At 43.2% G+C, this 19,237-nt stretch overlaps 1 protein-coding gene across 3 annotated transcripts in view; it reads right to left on the bottom strand.

The window, feature by feature from the left end:
• LOC110493701 (protein kinase C alpha type) overlaps positions 1–19,237 on the bottom strand; it is a 217,197-nt gene that overhangs the window by 80,566 nt on the left and 117,394 nt on the right. For all 3 annotated transcript variants that reach the window (XM_036949695.1, XM_036949696.1, XM_036949697.1), the window contains exons 4-5: positions 17,506–17,617; positions 12,168–12,296 (exon numbers count right to left, since the gene is read on the bottom strand). In XM_036949695.1, coding sequence (XP_036805590.1) covers positions 12,168–12,296; positions 17,506–17,617 — 241 coding nt within the window. The remainder of the gene's footprint in view (positions 1–12,167; positions 12,297–17,505; positions 17,618–19,237) is intronic.

Genomic DNA, 19,237 nt, shown 5'->3' with positions numbered 1-19,237 from the left:
TCTCTCTCTCAGTCTCTCTCTCTCAGTCTCTCTCTCTCAGTCTCTCTCTCTCAGTCTCTCTCTCTCAGTCTCTCTCTCTCAGTCTCTCTCTCATTCTCAGTCTCTCTCTCATTCTCAGTCTCTCTCTCATTCTCAGTCTCTCTCTCATTCTCAGTCTCTCTCTCATTCTCAGTCTCTCTCTCATTCTCAGTCTCTCTCTCATTCTCAGTCTCTCTCTCATTCTCAGTCTCTCTCTCATTCTCAGTCTCTCTCTCATTCTCAGTCTCTCTCTCTCATTCTCAGTATCTCTCTCTCATTCTCAGTCTCTCTCTCATTCTCAGTCTCTCTCTCTCATTCTCAGTCTCTCTCTCTCTCATTCTCAGTCTCTCTCTCTCTCATTCTCAGTCTCTCTCTCTCTCAGTCTCTCTCTCTCATTCTCAGTCTCGCTCTCTCTCTCTCTCTCTATCGCTCTCTCGCTCTCTCTCAGTTTCAGTCTCTCTCTCTCAGTCTCTCTCTCTCAGTCTCTCTCTCTCAGTCTCTCTCTCTCAGTCTCTCTCTCTCAGTCTCTCTCTCTCAGTCTCTCTCTCTCAGTCTCTCTCTCTCAGTCTCTCTCTCTCTGTCTCTCTCTCTCTGTCTCTCTCTCTCTGTCTCTCTCTCTCTGTCTCTCTCTCTCTGTCTCTCTCTCTGTCTCTCTCTCTGTCTCTCTCTCTCTGTCTCTCTCTCTCTGTCTGTCTCTCTCTCTCTGTCTCTCTCTCTGTCTCTCTCTCAGTCTCTCTCAGTCTCTCTCAGTCTCTCTCTGTCTCTCTCTCTCTTTGTCATTCTCTCAGTCTCTCTCTCTCTTTGTCATTCTCTCAGTCTCTCTCTCAGTCTCTCTCTCAGTCTCTCTCTCAGTCTCTCTCTCAGTCTCTCTCTCAGTCTCTCTCTCAGTCTCTCTCTCTCTTTGTCATTCTCTCAGTCTCTCTCTGTCATTCTCTCAGTCTCTCTCTCTCTGTCATTCTCTCAGTCTCTCTCTCTCTGTCATTCTCTCAGTCTCTCTCTCTCTGTCATTCTCTCAGTCTCTCTCTGTGTCATTCTCCCAGTCTCTCTCTGTGTCATTCTCCCAGTCTCTCTCTCTGTCATTATCAGTCTCTCTCTCTGTCATTAAAGGTATGATTATGGATCTTGAAGAGGCAGGGTAGAGTGCATGTTCTGAAGGCGCCTGGGTGATGGCACTTGTTGTTTTTTCCCTCCCTTGATGGTTTAAAAGGTAAACCACTAAGTTCTTAATCTCCATACACAGAGTACTCAGAGCTGGTGAGATATGAGAAGGAGGAGGAGGAGAGGACCACCCTCTAAGGGGAGAATCCTAATTTCCACTTCAATTGGATTTTTCACTTAGTCTCCCATTGACATCAATAAATAACCAAGTGAGAGGTTAGATGAATATTCAGGGTGAATTCTAAGCGTTAGGAATCTCGTGGAGGTGACGAGCCATGTGTAAACGTTATCCTTATCGGATCCTATTACTGCTGCGTTTGGGCTTCTAAGTACCTAATTCCTTCATAGAAGCCAAGTTAAACAGCTTCACGTCATGGCAATTCAGGTATGTATTACTGTGTATTCACATCCCCGGAGGTCCGATAGACCAAATTAAATCAAATTGTACAGCTCCAAGACGTGGGAATGCAGGGCTGAGTACAGGCTAGTTTAGTCTGTTCTAAGTGTATGATATACACACAGACAGACGACGGCTGAACAGACAGGCAGATAGATACGCACGCGCAATACTTGCCATTATGTTGCTTTTCCTAATGGCATTTTCTCACATCCCACACACATGTCACTCCAAGCAGACCACATACAGTGGAGCAAAAAAGTATTTAGTCAGCCACCAATTGTGCAAGTTCTCCCACTTAAAAAGATGAGGCCTGTAATTTTCATCATAGGTACACTTCAACCATGACAGACAAAATTAGAAAAAAAATCCAGAAAATCACATTGTAGGATTTTAATGAATTTATTTGCCAATTATGGTGGAAAATAAGTATTTGGTCAATAACAAAAGTTTCTCAATACTTTGTTATATATCCTTTGTTGGCAATGACAGAGGTCAAACGTTTTCTGTAAGTCTTCACAAGGTTTTCACACACTGTTGCTGGTATTTTGGCCCATTCCTCCATGCAGATCTTCTCTAGAGCAGTGATGTTTTGGGGCTGTTGCTGGGCAACATGGACTTTCAACTCCCTCCAAACATTTTCTATTGGGTTGAGATCTGGAGACTGGCTAGGCCACTCCAGGACCTTGAAATGCTTCTTACGAAGCCACTCCTTCGTTGCCCGGGCGGTGTGTTTGGGATCATTGTCATGCTGAAAGACCCAGCCACGTTTCATCTTCAATGCCCTTGCTGAAGGGAGTTTTTCACTCAATCTCACGATAAATGGCCCCATTCATTCTTTCCTTTACACGTGTCCTGGTTCCTTTGCAGAAAAACAGCCCCAAAGCATGATGTTTCCACCCCCATGCTTCACAGTAGGTCTGGTGTTCTTTGGATGCAACTCAGCATTCTTTGTCCTCCAAACACGACGAGTTGAGTTTTTACCAAAAAGTTATATTTTGGTTTCATCTGACCATATGACATTCTCCCAATCTTCTTCTGGATCATCCAAATGATCTCTATCAAACTTCAGACGGGCCTGGACATGTACTGACTTAAGCAGGGGGGCATGTCTGGCACTGCAGAATTTGAGTCCCTGGCGGCGTAGTGTGTTACTGATGGTAGACTTTGTTACTTTGGTCCCAGCTCTCTACAGGTCATTCACTAGGTCCCCCCGTGTTTTTCTGGAATTTTTGCTCACCGTTCTTGTGATCATTTTGACCCCACGGGGTGAGATCTTGCATGGAGCCCCCGATCGAGGGAGATTATCAGTGGTCTTGTATGTCTTCCATTTCCTAATAATTGCTCCCACAGTTGATTTCTTCAAACCAAGCTGCTTACCTATTGCAGATTCAGTCTTCCCAGCCTGGTGCAGGTCCACAATTTTGTTTCTGGTGTCCTTTGACAGCTCTTTGGTCTTGGCCATAGGGGAGTTTGGAGTGTGACTGGGGTTGTGGACAGGTGTATTTTATACTGATAACAAATGTAAACAGATGTCATTAATACAGGTAACGAGAGGAGGACAGAGGATCCTCTTAAAGAAGAAGTCTTACAGGTCTGTGAGAGCCAGAAATCTTGCTTGTTTGTAGGTGACCAAATACTTATTTTCCACCATAATTTGCAAATAAATTCATTAAAAATCCTACAATGTTTTTCTCATTTTGTCTGTCATAGTTGAAGTGTACCTATGATGAAAATTACAGGCCTCATCTTTTTAAGTGGGAGAACTTGCACAATTGGTGGCTGACATTACTTTTTTGCCCCACTGTACGTCATATTACACTATCAAACATTGCTCTCAGTAAATAGCCACAAAACTCAGATCCATTTCATTAGAATGGTCACACACACTGAACAAAAATATAAACGCAACATGCAACAATTTAAAACATTTTTACTGAGTTACAGTTCATTTAAGGAAATTAATCAATTGAAATAAATGCATTAGGCCCTAATCTCCAGCAGGAATATTTCACTGCGGACAACAAACATAGCCTGTGCTTTAAAGGGAACCAATAAGCAGGGCAATGCAAAAAAACTGGCGAAGTTGTCTTTGTCTGCCTGCCTGTGCAAATGCACAACATTCACATCATAAGAATGAGGCAGGTAACTTTTAGACCAGATAGCTGCATCTGTAACTCATATTAATGTAAATTACTTATGTAAGTAAATGTGTGATAGAAATGTCATCATTTGCTAACATTAAAATGTTTATTTTGGAGGATTTTTGCATAATGACAGTCATAACACTGCCAAAGAACCATAACATTAGCTGTTATGAAATGACTCCGCAGGTGTTGCTAACACCTAGCCAACATAGACCTCTTCAAATCAAGATACTACTTTCACCAGCAAGGTCCAGCTTCATCACAGCTTTCCTGGCTCCATCATAGCCCACTATGACACATTTCAGTATAAGGAGAGAGCTCCACATCCTGTTTGGCTGCCAGTACATTTAGCATTCTGTCCACTTTAGATGGGCCCTAATCAGCATTCCAATCTGGCTATCTGTCTGTCTGTTGATGGGAAGAGCAGTTAGCGAGCTAGCACTAACCTGTTTGTGAGAAGAGCAGTTAGCGATTTAGCTATGGGAATATTTGTGTTTGAGTGTGTGCGTGCCTCATAGCCACAGCACAGCCGAGCCCAGTGGGACTGTCTGCCAGTAGGAATATCAGTAGGCCGCTGCACTGTGCTGAAGCTAAATAGAGTAAACAGAAGCAGAATGTTCCAAGGAGAAGCCAGCCAAAAGCCCAAAACCCCTTTGAAGTAGAACTGACTGAGTGAAAGTGACACTTAGTTGAAGGCTGCTTAGGAAGGCTACCGCCAGCCAAGGGATAAGGGATACATTGAGACACAAGTCAACTGGAATAGACGTGGGTCTGTATTTGTTAGCAACATGGCTTGGCCCTCTTTGCTCTCTTCTCCTTCCTCCGACAGTGTCATATGATGGGTGCCAACACAGAGTACTTGATGTTTTAGGGCTGCACTGCAGTGGTATCTCCTTAACGTTTTGTAGGCCCAGTGCCAATACTTTGAAAACGGCACTCCACATCCTACTTTGATCCCTTTGCCACCACTGGTTTGACTGGTTTGGTGTTGAGCTATACAGCTATTCAGTCTCTCTCTCATTCTCAGTCTCTCTCTCATTCTCAGTCTCTCTCTCATTCTCAGTCTCTCTCTCATTCTCAGTATCTCTCTCTCATTCTCAGTATCTCTCTCTCATTCTCAGTCTCTCTCTCATTCTCAGTCTCTCTCTCTCATTCTCAGTCTCTCTCTCTCATTCTCAGTCTCTCTCTCTCTCATTCTCAGTCTCTCTCTCTCTCATTCTCAGTCTCTCTCTCTCTCAGTCTCTCTCTCTCATTCTCAGTCTCGCTCTCTCTCTCTCTCTCTATCGCTCTCTCGCTCTCTCTCTCTCTCAGTTTCAGTCTCTCTCTCTCAGTCTCTCTCTCTCAGTCTCTCTCTCTCAGTCTCTCTCTCTCAGTCTCTCTCTCTCAGTCTCTCTCTCTCAGTCTCTCTCTCTGTCTCTCTCTCTCTGTCTCTCTCTCTCTGTCTCTCTCTCTCTGTCTCTCTCTCTCTGTCTCTCTCTCTCTGTCTCTCTCTCTGTCTCTCTCTCTCTGTCTCTCTCTCTCTGTCTCTCTCTCTCTGTCTCTCTCTCTCTGTCTCTCTCTCAGTCTCTCTGTCTCTCTCAGTCTCTCTCAGTCTCTCTCAGTCTCTCTCAGTCTCTCTCAGTCTCTCTCAGTCTCTCTCAGTCTCTCTCAGTCTCTCTCAGTCTCTCTCTGTCTCTCTCTGTCTCTCTCTGTCTCTCTCTCTCTTTGTCATTCTCTCAGTCTCTCTCTCTCTTTGTCATTCTCTCAGTCTCTCTCTCAGTCTCTCTCTCAGTCTCTCTCTCAGTCTCTCTCTCAGTCTCTCTCTCAGTCTCTCTCTCAGTCTCTCTCTCTCTTTGTCATTCTCTCAGTCTCTCTCTGTCATTCTCTCAGTCTCTCTCTCTCTGTCATTCTCTCAGTCTCTCTCTCTCTGTCATTCTCTCAGTCTCTCTCTCTCTGTCATTCTCTCAGTCTCTCTCTGTGTCATTCTCCCAGTCTCTCTCTGTGTCATTCTCCCAGTCTCTCTCTCTGTCATTATCAGTCTCTCTCTCTGTCATTAAAGGTATGATTATGGATCTTGAAGAGGCAGGGTAGAGTGCATGTTCTGAAGGCGCCTGGGTGATGGCACTTGTTGTTTTTTCCCTCCCTTGATGGTTTAAAAGGTAAACCACTAAGTTCTTAATCTCCATACACAGAGTACTCAGAGCTGGTGAGATATGAGAAGGAGGAGGAGGAGAGGACCACCCTCTAAGGGGAGAATCCTAATTTCCACTTCAATTGGATTTTTCACTTAGTCTCCCATTGACATCAATAAATAACCAAGTGAGAGGTTAGATGAATATTCAGGGTGAATTCTAAGCGTTAGGAATCTCGTGGAGGTGACGAGCCATGTGTAAACGTTATCCTTATCGGATCCTATTACTGCTGCGTTTGGGCTTCTAAGTACCTAATTCCTTCATAGAAGCCAAGTTAAACAGCTTCACGTCATGGCAATTCAGGTATGTATTACTGTGTATTCACATCCCCGGAGGTCCGATAGACCAAATTAAATCAAATTGTACAGCTCCAAGACGTGGGAATGCAGGGCTGAGTACAGGCTAGTTTAGTCTGTTCTAAGTGTATGATATACACACAGACAGACGACGGCTGAACAGACAGGCAGATAGATACGCACGCGCAATACTTGCCATTATGTTGCTTTTCCTAATGGCATTTTCTCACATCCCACACACATGTCACTCCAAGCAGACCACATACAGTGGAGCAAAAAAGTATTTAGTCAGCCACCAATTGTGCAAGTTCTCCCACTTAAAAAGATGAGGCCTGTAATTTTCATCATAGGTACACTTCAACCATGACAGACAAAATTAGAAAAAAAATCCAGAAAATCACATTGTAGGATTTTAATGAATTTATTTGCCAATTATGGTGGAAAATAAGTATTTGGTCAATAACAAAAGTTTCTCAATACTTTGTTATATATCCTTTGTTGGCAATGACAGAGGTCAAACGTTTTCTGTAAGTCTTCACAAGGTTTTCACACACTGTTGCTGGTATTTTGGCCCATTCCTCCATGCAGATCTTCTCTAGAGCAGTGATGTTTTGGGGCTGTTGCTGGGCAACATGGACTTTCAACTCCCTCCAAACATTTTCTATTGGGTTGAGATCTGGAGACTGGCTAGGCCACTCCAGGACCTTGAAATGCTTCTTACGAAGCCACTCCTTCGTTGCCCGGGCGGTGTGTTTGGGATCATTGTCATGCTGAAAGACCCAGCCACGTTTCATCTTCAATGCCCTTGCTGAAGGGAGTTTTTCACTCAATCTCACGATAAATGGCCCCATTCATTCTTTCCTTTACACGTGTCCTGGTTCCTTTGCAGAAAAACAGCCCCAAAGCATGATGTTTCCACCCCCATGCTTCACAGTAGGTCTGGTGTTCTTTGGATGCAACTCAGCATTCTTTGTCCTCCAAACACGACGAGTTGAGTTTTTACCAAAAAGTTATATTTTGGTTTCATCTGACCATATGACATTCTCCCAATCTTCTTCTGGATCATCCAAATGATCTCTATCAAACTTCAGACGGGCCTGGACATGTACTGACTTAAGCAGGGGGGCATGTCTGGCACTGCAGAATTTGAGTCCCTGGCGGCGTAGTGTGTTACTGATGGTAGACTTTGTTACTTTGGTCCCAGCTCTCTACAGGTCATTCACTAGGTCCCCCCGTGTTTTTCTGGAATTTTTGCTCACCGTTCTTGTGATCATTTTGACCCCACGGGGTGAGATCTTGCATGGAGCCCCCGATCGAGGGAGATTATCAGTGGTCTTGTATGTCTTCCATTTCCTAATAATTGCTCCCACAGTTGATTTCTTCAAACCAAGCTGCTTACCTATTGCAGATTCAGTCTTCCCAGCCTGGTGCAGGTCCACAATTTTGTTTCTGGTGTCCTTTGACAGCTCTTTGGTCTTGGCCATAGGGGAGTTTGGAGTGTGACTGGGGTTGTGGACAGGTGTATTTTATACTGATAACAAATGTAAACAGATGTCATTAATACAGGTAACGAGAGGAGGACAGAGGATCCTCTTAAAGAAGAAGTCTTACAGGTCTGTGAGAGCCAGAAATCTTGCTTGTTTGTAGGTGACCAAATACTTATTTTCCACCATAATTTGCAAATAAATTCATTAAAAATCCTACAATGTTTTTCTCATTTTGTCTGTCATAGTTGAAGTGTACCTATGATGAAAATTACAGGCCTCATCTTTTTAAGTGGGAGAACTTGCACAATTGGTGGCTGACATTACTTTTTTGCCCCACTGTACGTCATATTACACTATCAAACATTGCTCTCAGTAAATAGCCACAAAACTCAGATCCATTTCATTAGAATGGTCACACACACTGAACAAAAATATAAACGCAACATGCAACAATTTAAAACATTTTTACTGAGTTACAGTTCATTTAAGGAAATTAATCAATTGAAATAAATGCATTAGGCCCTAATCTCCAGCAGGAATATTTCACTGGTCATCCCCCAAAGCCAACACCTGCTTTGGCCGCCTTTCCTTCTGCCAAGGGCTGGAACGAATTGCCAAAATCACTAGAAAAAAAATCACAAGCTAGAGACTTATATCTTCCTCACTAACTTTAAGCATCAGCTGTCAGAGCAGCTTACCGATCACTGCACCTGTACACAGCCCATCTGTAAATAGCCCACCCAACTACCTTATCCCCATATTGTTATTTTTTGTTGTTGTTGCTCTTTTGCACCCAGTATCTCTACTTGCACATTTATCATCTGCACATCTATCACTCCAGTGTTAATGCTAAATTGTAATTATTTCGCAACTATAGCCTATTTATTGCCTTACCTCCCTAACCTTACTACATTTGCACACACTGTATATAGATGTTTATATTGCGTTATTGACTTTACATTTGTCTATCACATGTGTAACTCTGTTGTTGTCTGTCACACTGCTTTGCTTTATCTTGGCCAGGTTGCAGTTGCAAATGAGAACTTGTTCTCAACTAGCCTACCTGGTTAAATGAAGGTGAAATAAATATTAAAATAAAATAATCTATGGATTTCACATGACTGGGAATACAGATATGCATCTGTTGGTCAGAGATAACTTAAAAATAAAGGCAGGGGCGTGGATCAGAGAACAAGTCAGTCTCTGGTGTGACCACCATTTGCCTCATGCAGCGCGACACATCTTCGCATTGAGTTGACCAGGCTGATGATTACGGCCTGCGGAATGTTGTCCCGCTCCTCGTCAATGGCTATGTTGGATATTGGCGAGAACTGGAACACGCTGTCGTACATGTCGATCCAGAGCATCCCAAACATGCTCAATGGGTGACATCTAGTGAGTATGCAGGCCATGGAAGAACTGGGACATGTTCATCTTCCAGGAGTTGTGTACAGATCCTTGCGACATGGGGCCGTGCATTATCATGCTGAAACATGAGGTGATGGCAGCGGATGAATGGCACGACAATGGGCCTTAGGATCTCGTCACGGCATTTCTGTGCAATCAAATCGCCATCGACATGATGCAATTGTGTTTGTTGTCCGTAGCTTATGCCTGTCCATAGCCTGTGCTTTAAAGGGAACCAATAAGCAGGGCAATGCAAAAAAACTGGCGAAGTTGTCTTTGTCTGCCTGCCTGTGCAAATGCACAACATTCACATCATAAGAATGAGGCAGGTAACTTTTAGACCAGATAGCTGCATCTGTAACTCATATTAATGTAAATTACTTATGTAAGTAAATGTGTGATAGAAATGTCATCATTTGCTAACATTAAAATGTTTATTTTGGAGGATTTTTGCATAATGACAGTCATAACACTGCCAAAGAACCATAACATTAGCTGTTATGAAATGACTCCGCAGGTGTTGCTAACACCTAGCCAACATAGACCTCTTCAAATCAAGATACTACTTTCACCAGCAAGGTCCAGCTTCATCACAGCTTTCCTGGCTCCATCATAGCCCACTATGACACATTTCAGTATAAGGAGAGAGCTCCACATCCTGTTTGGCTGCCAGTACATTTAGCATTCTGTCCACTTTAGATGGGCCCTAATCAGCATTCCAATCTGGCTATCTGTCTGTCTGTTGATGGGAAGAGCAGTTAGCGAGCTAGCACTAACCTGTTTGTGAGAAGAGCAGTTAGCGATTTAGCTATGGGAATATTTGTGTTTGAGTGTGTGCGTGCCTCATAGCCACAGCACAGCCGAGCCCAGTGGGACTGTCTGCCAGTAGGAATATCAGTAGGCCGCTGCACTGTGCTGAAGCTAAATAGAGTAAACAGAAGCAGAATGTTCCAAGGAGAAGCCAGCCAAAAGCCCAAAACCCCTTTGAAGTAGAACTGACTGAGTGAAAGTGACACTTAGTTGAAGGCTGCTTAGGAAGGCTACCGCCAGCCAAGGGATAAGGGATACATTGAGACACAAGTCAACTGGAATAGACGTGGGTCTGTATTTGTTAGCAACATGGCTTGGCCCTCTTTGCTCTCTTCTCCTTCCTCCGACAGTGTCATATGATGGGTGCCAACACAGAGTACTTGATGTTTTAGGGCTGCACTGCAGTGGTATCTCCTTAACGTTTTGTAGGCCCAGTGCCAATACTTTGAAAACGGCACTCCACATCCTACTTTGATCCCTTTGCCACCACTGGTTTGACTGGTTTGGTGTTGAGCTATACAGAGGAACCCTTACTCTCACCTATTCAAAATAGATTTGATGAATGATTGCATGAAGGGGTGGAGGAAAGAACAACGCATTTGAACATTAGAACAGAGCTATACAGTACAGTACATGGGTCCTCCTATCTCCACTTCCTAGTGCTATGTTCTCTCTGTACCTTGATTGGATTGTGAAAGCTTTAAAATGGTCCACTTCCTCTCCTTTCCGGGGTTGCTTCCATCTCATGGGTGATAATGTGATAAGTGTGTGTTGAGGGAACGTGATTTGATTTAGTGATCCCAGCGTAACCAGTCAATGGACTGACTGTGTGTACATATTTCCATTTTCCTACAGCCTTGTTTGTGGTGTGGGGGCATCCATATTTTTATTAGGGGAGGGAATTTCACATGTATTGTAAGTAATTACACAAGCAACAAATTAAATTGTAGTCATTGTACTGAATCCGAATGTGTACCAACACTGAATTGACACTACACTACTATAGTACTAGGACTACACTACTAAATACATGTTTATGTGATTATTATGTAACTACAGCTGCATTAGCTACAATTAGCATAAAGAGGGAACTGTTTCCTACAACATCCCATATCAAAGAAACTCTCAAAATACTGTTTTTTTTAATCACTGCACAATGTTATTCAGTATTATCAATATTTTGGCCTTGGAAGTAAAATGCAGTACCACTTTATGAAGTAGCACTAAGCATATTGCCTGATTGGACCACCTTTGATGCTGTCTATTCTACGCCTGACTGAAATAATTAGATACAGAACCAACAGTTAAACACACACACACACACACACACACACACACACACACACACACACACACACACACACACACACACACACACACACACACACAAAAGAGAGAAAGACATGAAAATGGAATCGTGACTCACTAAACACATGTAAAAGAGAAACCCGTGTTTCTGGCTAAGCCCACACAGATATACCCCTGGGTATGTTTTAAAAGAATGGACAGGGTTTGTCGTCACTGTACGTGGGCAGTGGCCAAAAGTAGTGCACTATATAGGGACTATGGTGCTATTTGGAAATCACACACAGTATTGATCTGTATACCAAAGGGAATTGACCCTTTGTCTCTGTAGGCTGCAGACTGGAGGCTTGAATTAAGTGATAGTTGCCTCACCACATGCTGTCTCTTGGCTGCTGTCACTCAAAAACAGACCATGGTGATTTTTGGTATGACAACCAGTTCACTTCATCTATTGAACTGTGAACAGGTGTTTTTACAATAGAATGGTTTTCAAAGCCTGGGCCTATTGATGCGATTGACAATTGTGCAGATCGAAATCGATGTAGGCTAAGGTTAGAGGGAACATACATGCACATGGGCGCGCACACCCACAAGAACAAACACACATACACAGATTGCCAGGAATCAGTGGTGATGACTGCCCGGTGGGAGCGAACCATGCTGCGAATGGATTTGTGGCCAGAAGCATTTTTTTTCTCTTATCAATCAATATGGGGCTGTAACAGGCAACTGACAGCTAAAGTGGTTGGGGACTGATTGTGAAAAGGTAAGAGGAAGCTCCGTCAGCCATTACACACCATAACCCCACTGGGGAAGAAGGCAACGGATGTGCACGAAATGGCACCCTATTCCCTTCATAATGCACTGTGGGCTTTGGTCACCATTAGGGCACTATAAATGGAATAGGGTGCATTTGGGACACACATTGAGAAATCGATTTGTCTGAGAGATGGACCGATCTGGAGGCCTACCTGTGACCTGCAGCTTGTCCCCTGTGATGTCACACTTCAGGAAGAGGCGTCCCCTCCTCTCGGTGTGGTCCGTCCCGCACATGCTGGGCACGTTCATCACACACTGATTGTGCACGTTCATGTCGCATGCTGAAGGGACGCAGACACACAGGAAGACAGACAGAAAGAGAGAGACAGCATTAAAGAGGTTACCAGGAGAGACGGAGAGGCAAACAAACTAAAATAAGTTGGTTTAAGCAAAAACTGATGTGCTTTATTTATAAAGTCATAAGGCCAGGTGAGAATAATTTATATCACAAAACTGATTTCACCCTGAAAACAATTGTAACTGTGCTGTTTACATGTGAAAACATGGATACTGTATCTCAAACACGCATCAGCATCTACAAACATAGCCTCACATCAAAATCAAATCAAATGTTATTGGTCCCATAGACATGGTTAGCAAATAAAAACTTGAGTGTAGCGAAGTGCTTGTGCTTCTAGTTCCGTCAGTGCAGTAATGTCTAACAAGTAATCTAACAATTCCCCAACAACTACCTAATACACACAAATCTAGAAGGGATGAATGAGAATATGTACATATAAATATATGCATGAGCAATGGCTGAGCGGCATAGGCAAGGTGCAATAGATGGTATAGAATACAGTATATACATATGAGTAATTAAGATATGTAAACATTATTAAAGTAGCATTATTTAAAATGTCTAGTGATCCACTTATTAAAGTGGCCAGTGATTGGGTCTTAATGTAGGCAGCAGCCTCTCTGAGTTCGTGATGGCTGTTTAGCAGTCTGATGACCTTGAGAGAGAAGCTGTTCTTTAGTCTCTCGGTCCCAGCTTTGATGCACCTGTACTGATCTCGCCTTCTGGATGATAGCGGGGTGAACAGGCAGTGGCTCGGGTGATTGTTGTCCTTGAACTTTTTGGCCTTCCTGTGATATCGGGTGCTGTAGGTGTCATGGAGTGCGGGTAGTTTGCCCCCGGTGATGCAGGCCGCACCACCCTCTGGAGAGCCTTGTGGATGAAGGCGGTGTATTTGCCGTACCAGGCTGTGATACAGCCTGACAGGATGCTCTCGATTGTGCATCTGTAGAAGTTTGTGAGTGTTTTTGGTGGCAAGACAATTTTATTCAGCCCCCTGAGGTTGAAGAGGTGCTGTTGTACCTTCTTCACAATGCTGTCTGTGTGGGTGGACCATTTCAGTTTGTCTGTGATGTGTATGCAGAGGAACTTAACTTTCCACCTTCTCTACTGCTGTCCCTTCGATGTGGATAGGGGGGTGTTCCCTCTGCTGTTTCCTGAAGTCCACGATCATCTCCTTTGTTTTGTTGAGTTTGAGGTTGTTTTCCTGATGCCACACTCCGAGTGCCCTTACCTCCTCCCTGTAGGCTGTCTCGTTGTTGTTGGTAATCAAGCCTACTACTGTTGTGTTGTCTGAAAACTTGATGATTGAGTTGGATGCGTGCATGGCCATGCAGTCATGGGTGCACAGGGAGTACAGGAGGGGGCTGAGCACACACCTTTGTGGGACCCCAGTGTTGAGGGTCAGTGAAGTGGAGATGTTGTTTCCTACCTTCACCACCTGGGGGGCGGCCCTTCAGAAAGTCCAGGACCCAATTGCACAGGGCGGGGTCGAGACCCAGGGCCTCCAGCTTGATGATGAGCTTGGAGGGTACTATGGTGTTGAATGCTGAGCTGTAGTCAATGAACAGCATTCTTACATAGGTATTCATCTTGTCCTAGATGGGATAGGGCAGTGTGCAGTGTGATGGCTATTGCATCATCTGTGGACCTGTTGGGGTGGTATGCAAACTGAAGTGGGTCTAGGGTGGCCGGTAAGGTAGAGGTGTATGATCCTTGACTAGTTTCTCAAAGCACATCAAGAAGACAGAAGTGAGTTCTATGGGGCGGAAGTCACAATGGCGGCCATCTTGAAGCATGTGGGGACAACAGACTGGGATAGGGAGTGATTGAATATGTCCATAAACGAGAGGTGGAACCAAGTCATTGTTTGGTCCCAAGCCAAGACAGGCAAGTCCGAGTCAAGTCTCAAGTCAAGACTGTCAAGTATCAAGTCATGTCTCAAGTCTTTAACTTTGAGTTTTGAGTCCTAAACAAGTCATAATGTGCTCTTTTTTCACCTTTATTTAACCAGGTACGCCAGTTGAGAACAAGTTCTCATTTACAACTGCGTCCTGGCCACGATAAAGCAAAGCAGTTTGACACATACAACAACACATTGAATAAACAAACATACGGTCAATAATACAGTAGAAAAGTGTGTGCAAATGAGGTAAGATAAGGCAATAAATAGGCCAGGATGGCGAAGTAATTACAATATACCAATAAAAACACTGGAGTGATAGATGTGCAGGAGATGAATGTGCTTTGTGTGCTCTTCACCAAATGTAATACCATTTCATATTTTTAACAAGAGTAATAGTTAGTATATTACATTTACGCAAATCATGAATGCTTTAAAAAATATCTATATGTTTATTACTTATCAAATTAACATTATATTTCCATGGAAATACATGGGTAGCCATGAGAAAGACACCCCACCCCCAATAGTGATCGACTATCGAGGATCGCTATGGGGCACAATCGGGCGATGTAAGCTTTGTACACAATCACCCAACCTTGTTTTAGGAACGTCAGGCAGGATTTAGGCTACCAACTACCTAGCCAGTTGTAGCTCAATCTTGGGTGCAATGATCACGTTCCCGCACTGACTGACTGTGTGGAGGCTCATTGATTTAACTTTACGCTAGCCTACATGATACACCAGTAAAGTAATAAAATATATAGCTGTCTGCTATATTAGCCACGACTTATCGTTCCTTGTACAGCTTCAAATGTGGAACAAAGTTGGACATTTTTGGAAACTTTTTCTCAGCTGGCACAATTTGATTGGCTGCTGTCCGATTCAAACTGTAATCCGTTAAATGAAGAGTTGATGCGCTGCACACTTTTTTAAACAGCATAATTTTTTATATTTGGGTTTGGGGAGGGTATCAAGTCAGGTCGAGTCATGAGGCTCAAGTCCATGTCAAGTCACGAGTCATTGGTGTTAAAGTCAAAGTCGAGTCCAAGTCATCATATTTGTGACTCGAGTCCACACCTCTGCCGTAAACACACCAGACAGCTGGTCTGCACATGCTCTGAGGACGCGGCTAGGGATGCCGTCCGGGCCAGCAGCCTTGCGAGGGTTAACACGTTGAAATGTTTTACTCACGTCAGCCACGGAGAAGGAGAGGGGGGGGGGGGGGCGCAGTCCTTGTTAGTGGGCCGCGACGGTGGCACTGTATTATCCTCAAAGCGGGCAAAGAAGGTGTTTAGTTTGTCTGGAAGCAAGACGTCGGCGTCTGGTTGGTTTTCTTTTTGTAGTCCATGATTTCCTGTAGACCCTGCCACATAAGTCTTGTGTCTGAGCTGTTGAATTGCGACTCCACTTTGTCCCTGTACCGGCATTTTGCTTGTTTGATTGCCTTGCGGAGGGAATAACTACATTGCTTGTATTCAGCCATATTCCCAGACTTCTTTCCATGGTTAAATGCGGTGGTTCGCGCTTTCAGTTTTGCCCGAATGCCGCCATCCATCTACGGTTTCTGGTTAGGGTAGGTTTTAATAGTCCCAGTGGGTACAACATCTCCAATGCACTTCCTAATAAACTAACTCACCGAGTCACCGTATAGGTCGATGTTGTTCTCTGAGGCTGACCGGAACAAAACCCATATTGCCTCTAGTCTATAACATGGCAACACACAATTAAAAACATATGATAATCTAATTTGCAGTAGGATTAGAACCGCCAGCATGTGCCAAACTCATTTTCCAACCTAATCCCTATTTATATATAGCCCTGAGTCATAATTAGTATTTCATGCCAGCTCTGGTGAAGAGATATGATGCACTATTTACCATTGAATTAAAGTCATTTGTGCTTTATCACATATAAAATCATAAACTTGAGGGAATTGTACTAATAAAGGCCCGCAGCAGCTTTGATAATGTATATTTAAAGATCTCTGGATAGAGCGAATCATGTGAATCGTGTGTGGGTTTCAGAGGGGAAACTGCTGGAAGGAATGGACAGAAAACAGAAATGCAGTTTTAAATAACGGAAATCATCTTTGGGCAATATCACAGAATTGTAATTTAACTTCATTGTGTCCTGTGCAGTATGGGCGACGTCGATAAAGTTGTGTTCAAAATATATTTAAACCTATCTAAAGCCAGGTTTCCATTGGAAGTTTGAAATCAACCCGGGTTGGGCCTTGGTGGGTTAGGTCACATCGTGTTTCCACTGCTTCCAGAATTTAGAAATGAAGTCATGTTGCTAGGTAGCCAATGTGACTGTGCAGCTAGCTTTACTAATGTTACTGACTTACAGTTCAAATAAGAAAGTTAGTAAATTGTAATACATTCATTAGGCATTAATCTATGGATTTCACATGACTGGGAATACAGATATGCATGTTTTGGTCACAGATTCCTTTAAAAAATATATGCTTCACAATGGCCTCAGGATCTCGTCACGGTATCTCTGTGCATTCAAATTGCCATCGGTAAAATGCAATTGTGTTTGGTGCCTGCCCATACCATAAACCCACCGGCACCATGGGGCACTTTGTTCACAACGTTGACATCAGCAAACCTCTCGCCCATCCAATGCCATACATGTGGTCTGCAGTTGTGAGGCCGGTTGGAAGTACTGACAAATTCTCTAAAATTAGGTTGGAGGCGGCTTATGACAGAGAAATTAACATTAACTGATCTGGTAACAGCTCTGGTGGACATTCCTGCAGTCAACATGCCAATTGCACACTCCTTCAAAACTTGAGACATCTATGGCATTTTGTTGTGTGACAAAACTGCACATTTCAGAGCTGCCTCTTATCCCCAGTACAAGGTGCACTTGTGTAATGATCATGCTCTTTAATCAGCTCCTTGATATGCCTGACCTGTCAGGTGGATGGATTATCTTGGCAAAGGAGAAATGTTCACTAACAGGGATGTAAACAAATTTGAGCAAAACATTTTAGAGCAATACGTTTTTTAGGCATTTGGAACATTTCTGGGATCTTTTATTTCAGCTCATGAAACAATGGACCAACACTCTACATTTTTGTTCCGTGTAGCTTGCTAGCTAGCTAACCAAGCAAAACAGACGACATCAGTGAGATCAACCGCGATGGACGTAACATCAGCGCTCCATTATTGGTTAGATTGGCCATAGCCAGGTGCACCGCGTGTCCTCTTAAGGTTTATATCGCTGGTTGTGTATAGTGATCCCCAGTCTAAGTGGATTGACGAGGTACATTACTCACTGTCACACTTCATCCCCTGGTGGATGAGACCATACAGGAGAGAGCCACAGTGGTCGCAGAAGGTGGGGCTACCATAGGTGTGGATCTTAAACTTGTGCTTGGTTCTGGGGTCCTGCAAAGACAAAAGAGACATGGTGAGTTAGTTAAGTATGATCATGTATAATACGCAGCATGAACATTGTGGTGTCCCACAGAAAGAAAAGGTACCCAAATTAATGTAAAGTGTAGAGTTTGAAAAAAGTGTTTTATTAACTCCAGTCTGCACAGTTCAAGTTCCTTTTCCACAGATACAGTAATGATGGAAAAGCTGTTCAACTGAGCCAGACATGGCAGGATATGAAAAATATAGGAGAGTAATAATTGGAGTCGATACATGAGATAACATGAGATGAGTCAGCGCTAGTCATTTCATTTGAATGGAAAACTTTTAAAACTTGTACTGTCTATATAAAGAATGTTCTACAGCACTGGCTTGACAAAGTATCTTTCTATGAGGAAAAGAAGCAAACATGAAATGAATTAAACAGACAAGGCCAAGGGCAAAATCATTTCTGCAAGGACCGTTGTAATATTGAAATAGGGCCATTTTGTACAGAATTCAAAATGAGAGGATACTGTACTTTTCGAAATAGAACCATCACACTCTCCAAACCTCCCATTCTATTGTGCACTGACTGGCTGCTGTTAAATGGTCTGTAAAATAAAATAATAAAAAGCTGTCAAAAGCATGTCCCGCAGGCTCAGAAATTCCAGCGCTGATTGTGCATTGATTGCAATCAACACGCTTGCTTTTTACATTTTTATAAACCACGTGGACCAATACCCACGTGTCCAATTAATTAACTTCAGCCACACTTGAGGTGAAAATCCAACTTCTACAGACTGATTGTCTGAGCCACAGCCATGGCTGCACCTCATGTTACCTTTGGATGTTGTATTAGCTGGAACTGATCTCCTGTACTACAGTACTCTTAGTGCAACTCCTACATACGGTACACAGCGCCATCAGAAAGTATTCACACCCCTTGACCTTTTTCACATTTTGTTGTGTTACAACGTGGGATTAAAATGAATTTAATTGTCATGTTTGGTCTACGATCTACACAAAATACTCTAATGTCAAAGTGGAAGAACATTTGGAAAATTGATTTAGGATTGACATAAGGGGTTGAATATTTATTAAGGGGTTTCTGAAGGCACTGTACTGCGACAAACAAAGAAATGCAACAGTGACTTTGTAGCAGTAGTGTACACAACATTATATTCCGAACTGGTAATAGCAGCAAAAACAGTCTACAACTGTTGGGCGAAAATGTGTCACTCCGTAATTGGTTTGTGTGAGGCAAAGAGCAACAGACCATGGCCTTCATGTATCAGTTCAGTACCTGGCTAATACACAACCCCGTCCTCCAGGCGATGCTGGTGCATTTTAAATCAGTCTTATACACTATTAACGATTTGGTATACATTGTGCATTTTTTGGGGTTTTAATGGAGAATCACAGTATATCAATCTGCTTCAAAGAGAGTAGGTGAGAAACTGATTGGATGACTAGCAGATGATGTCAGAAAAGTCAAGGATAGATATTATACACCGATGTTGACTTGGGGTTTCACTAGAGTTGTAGACATGTTCTAGTAATGTATATCATTATAAAATAACATGTATGAACTGACGTCAGTACCCCGGGTGTTCAGAGTAGAAGTTGGCCTTAGACACAGATCTAGGATCA

Source organism: Oncorhynchus mykiss, chromosome 17, assembly GCF_013265735.2.
Source record: "Oncorhynchus mykiss isolate Arlee chromosome 17, USDA_OmykA_1.1, whole genome shotgun sequence".
NCBI classification, from domain to species: Eukaryota; Metazoa; Chordata; class Actinopteri; order Salmoniformes; family Salmonidae; genus Oncorhynchus; species Oncorhynchus mykiss.
The sequence above is the reverse complement of the archived record's forward strand: the minus strand, read 5'-3'. Positions and strand labels throughout refer to the sequence as shown.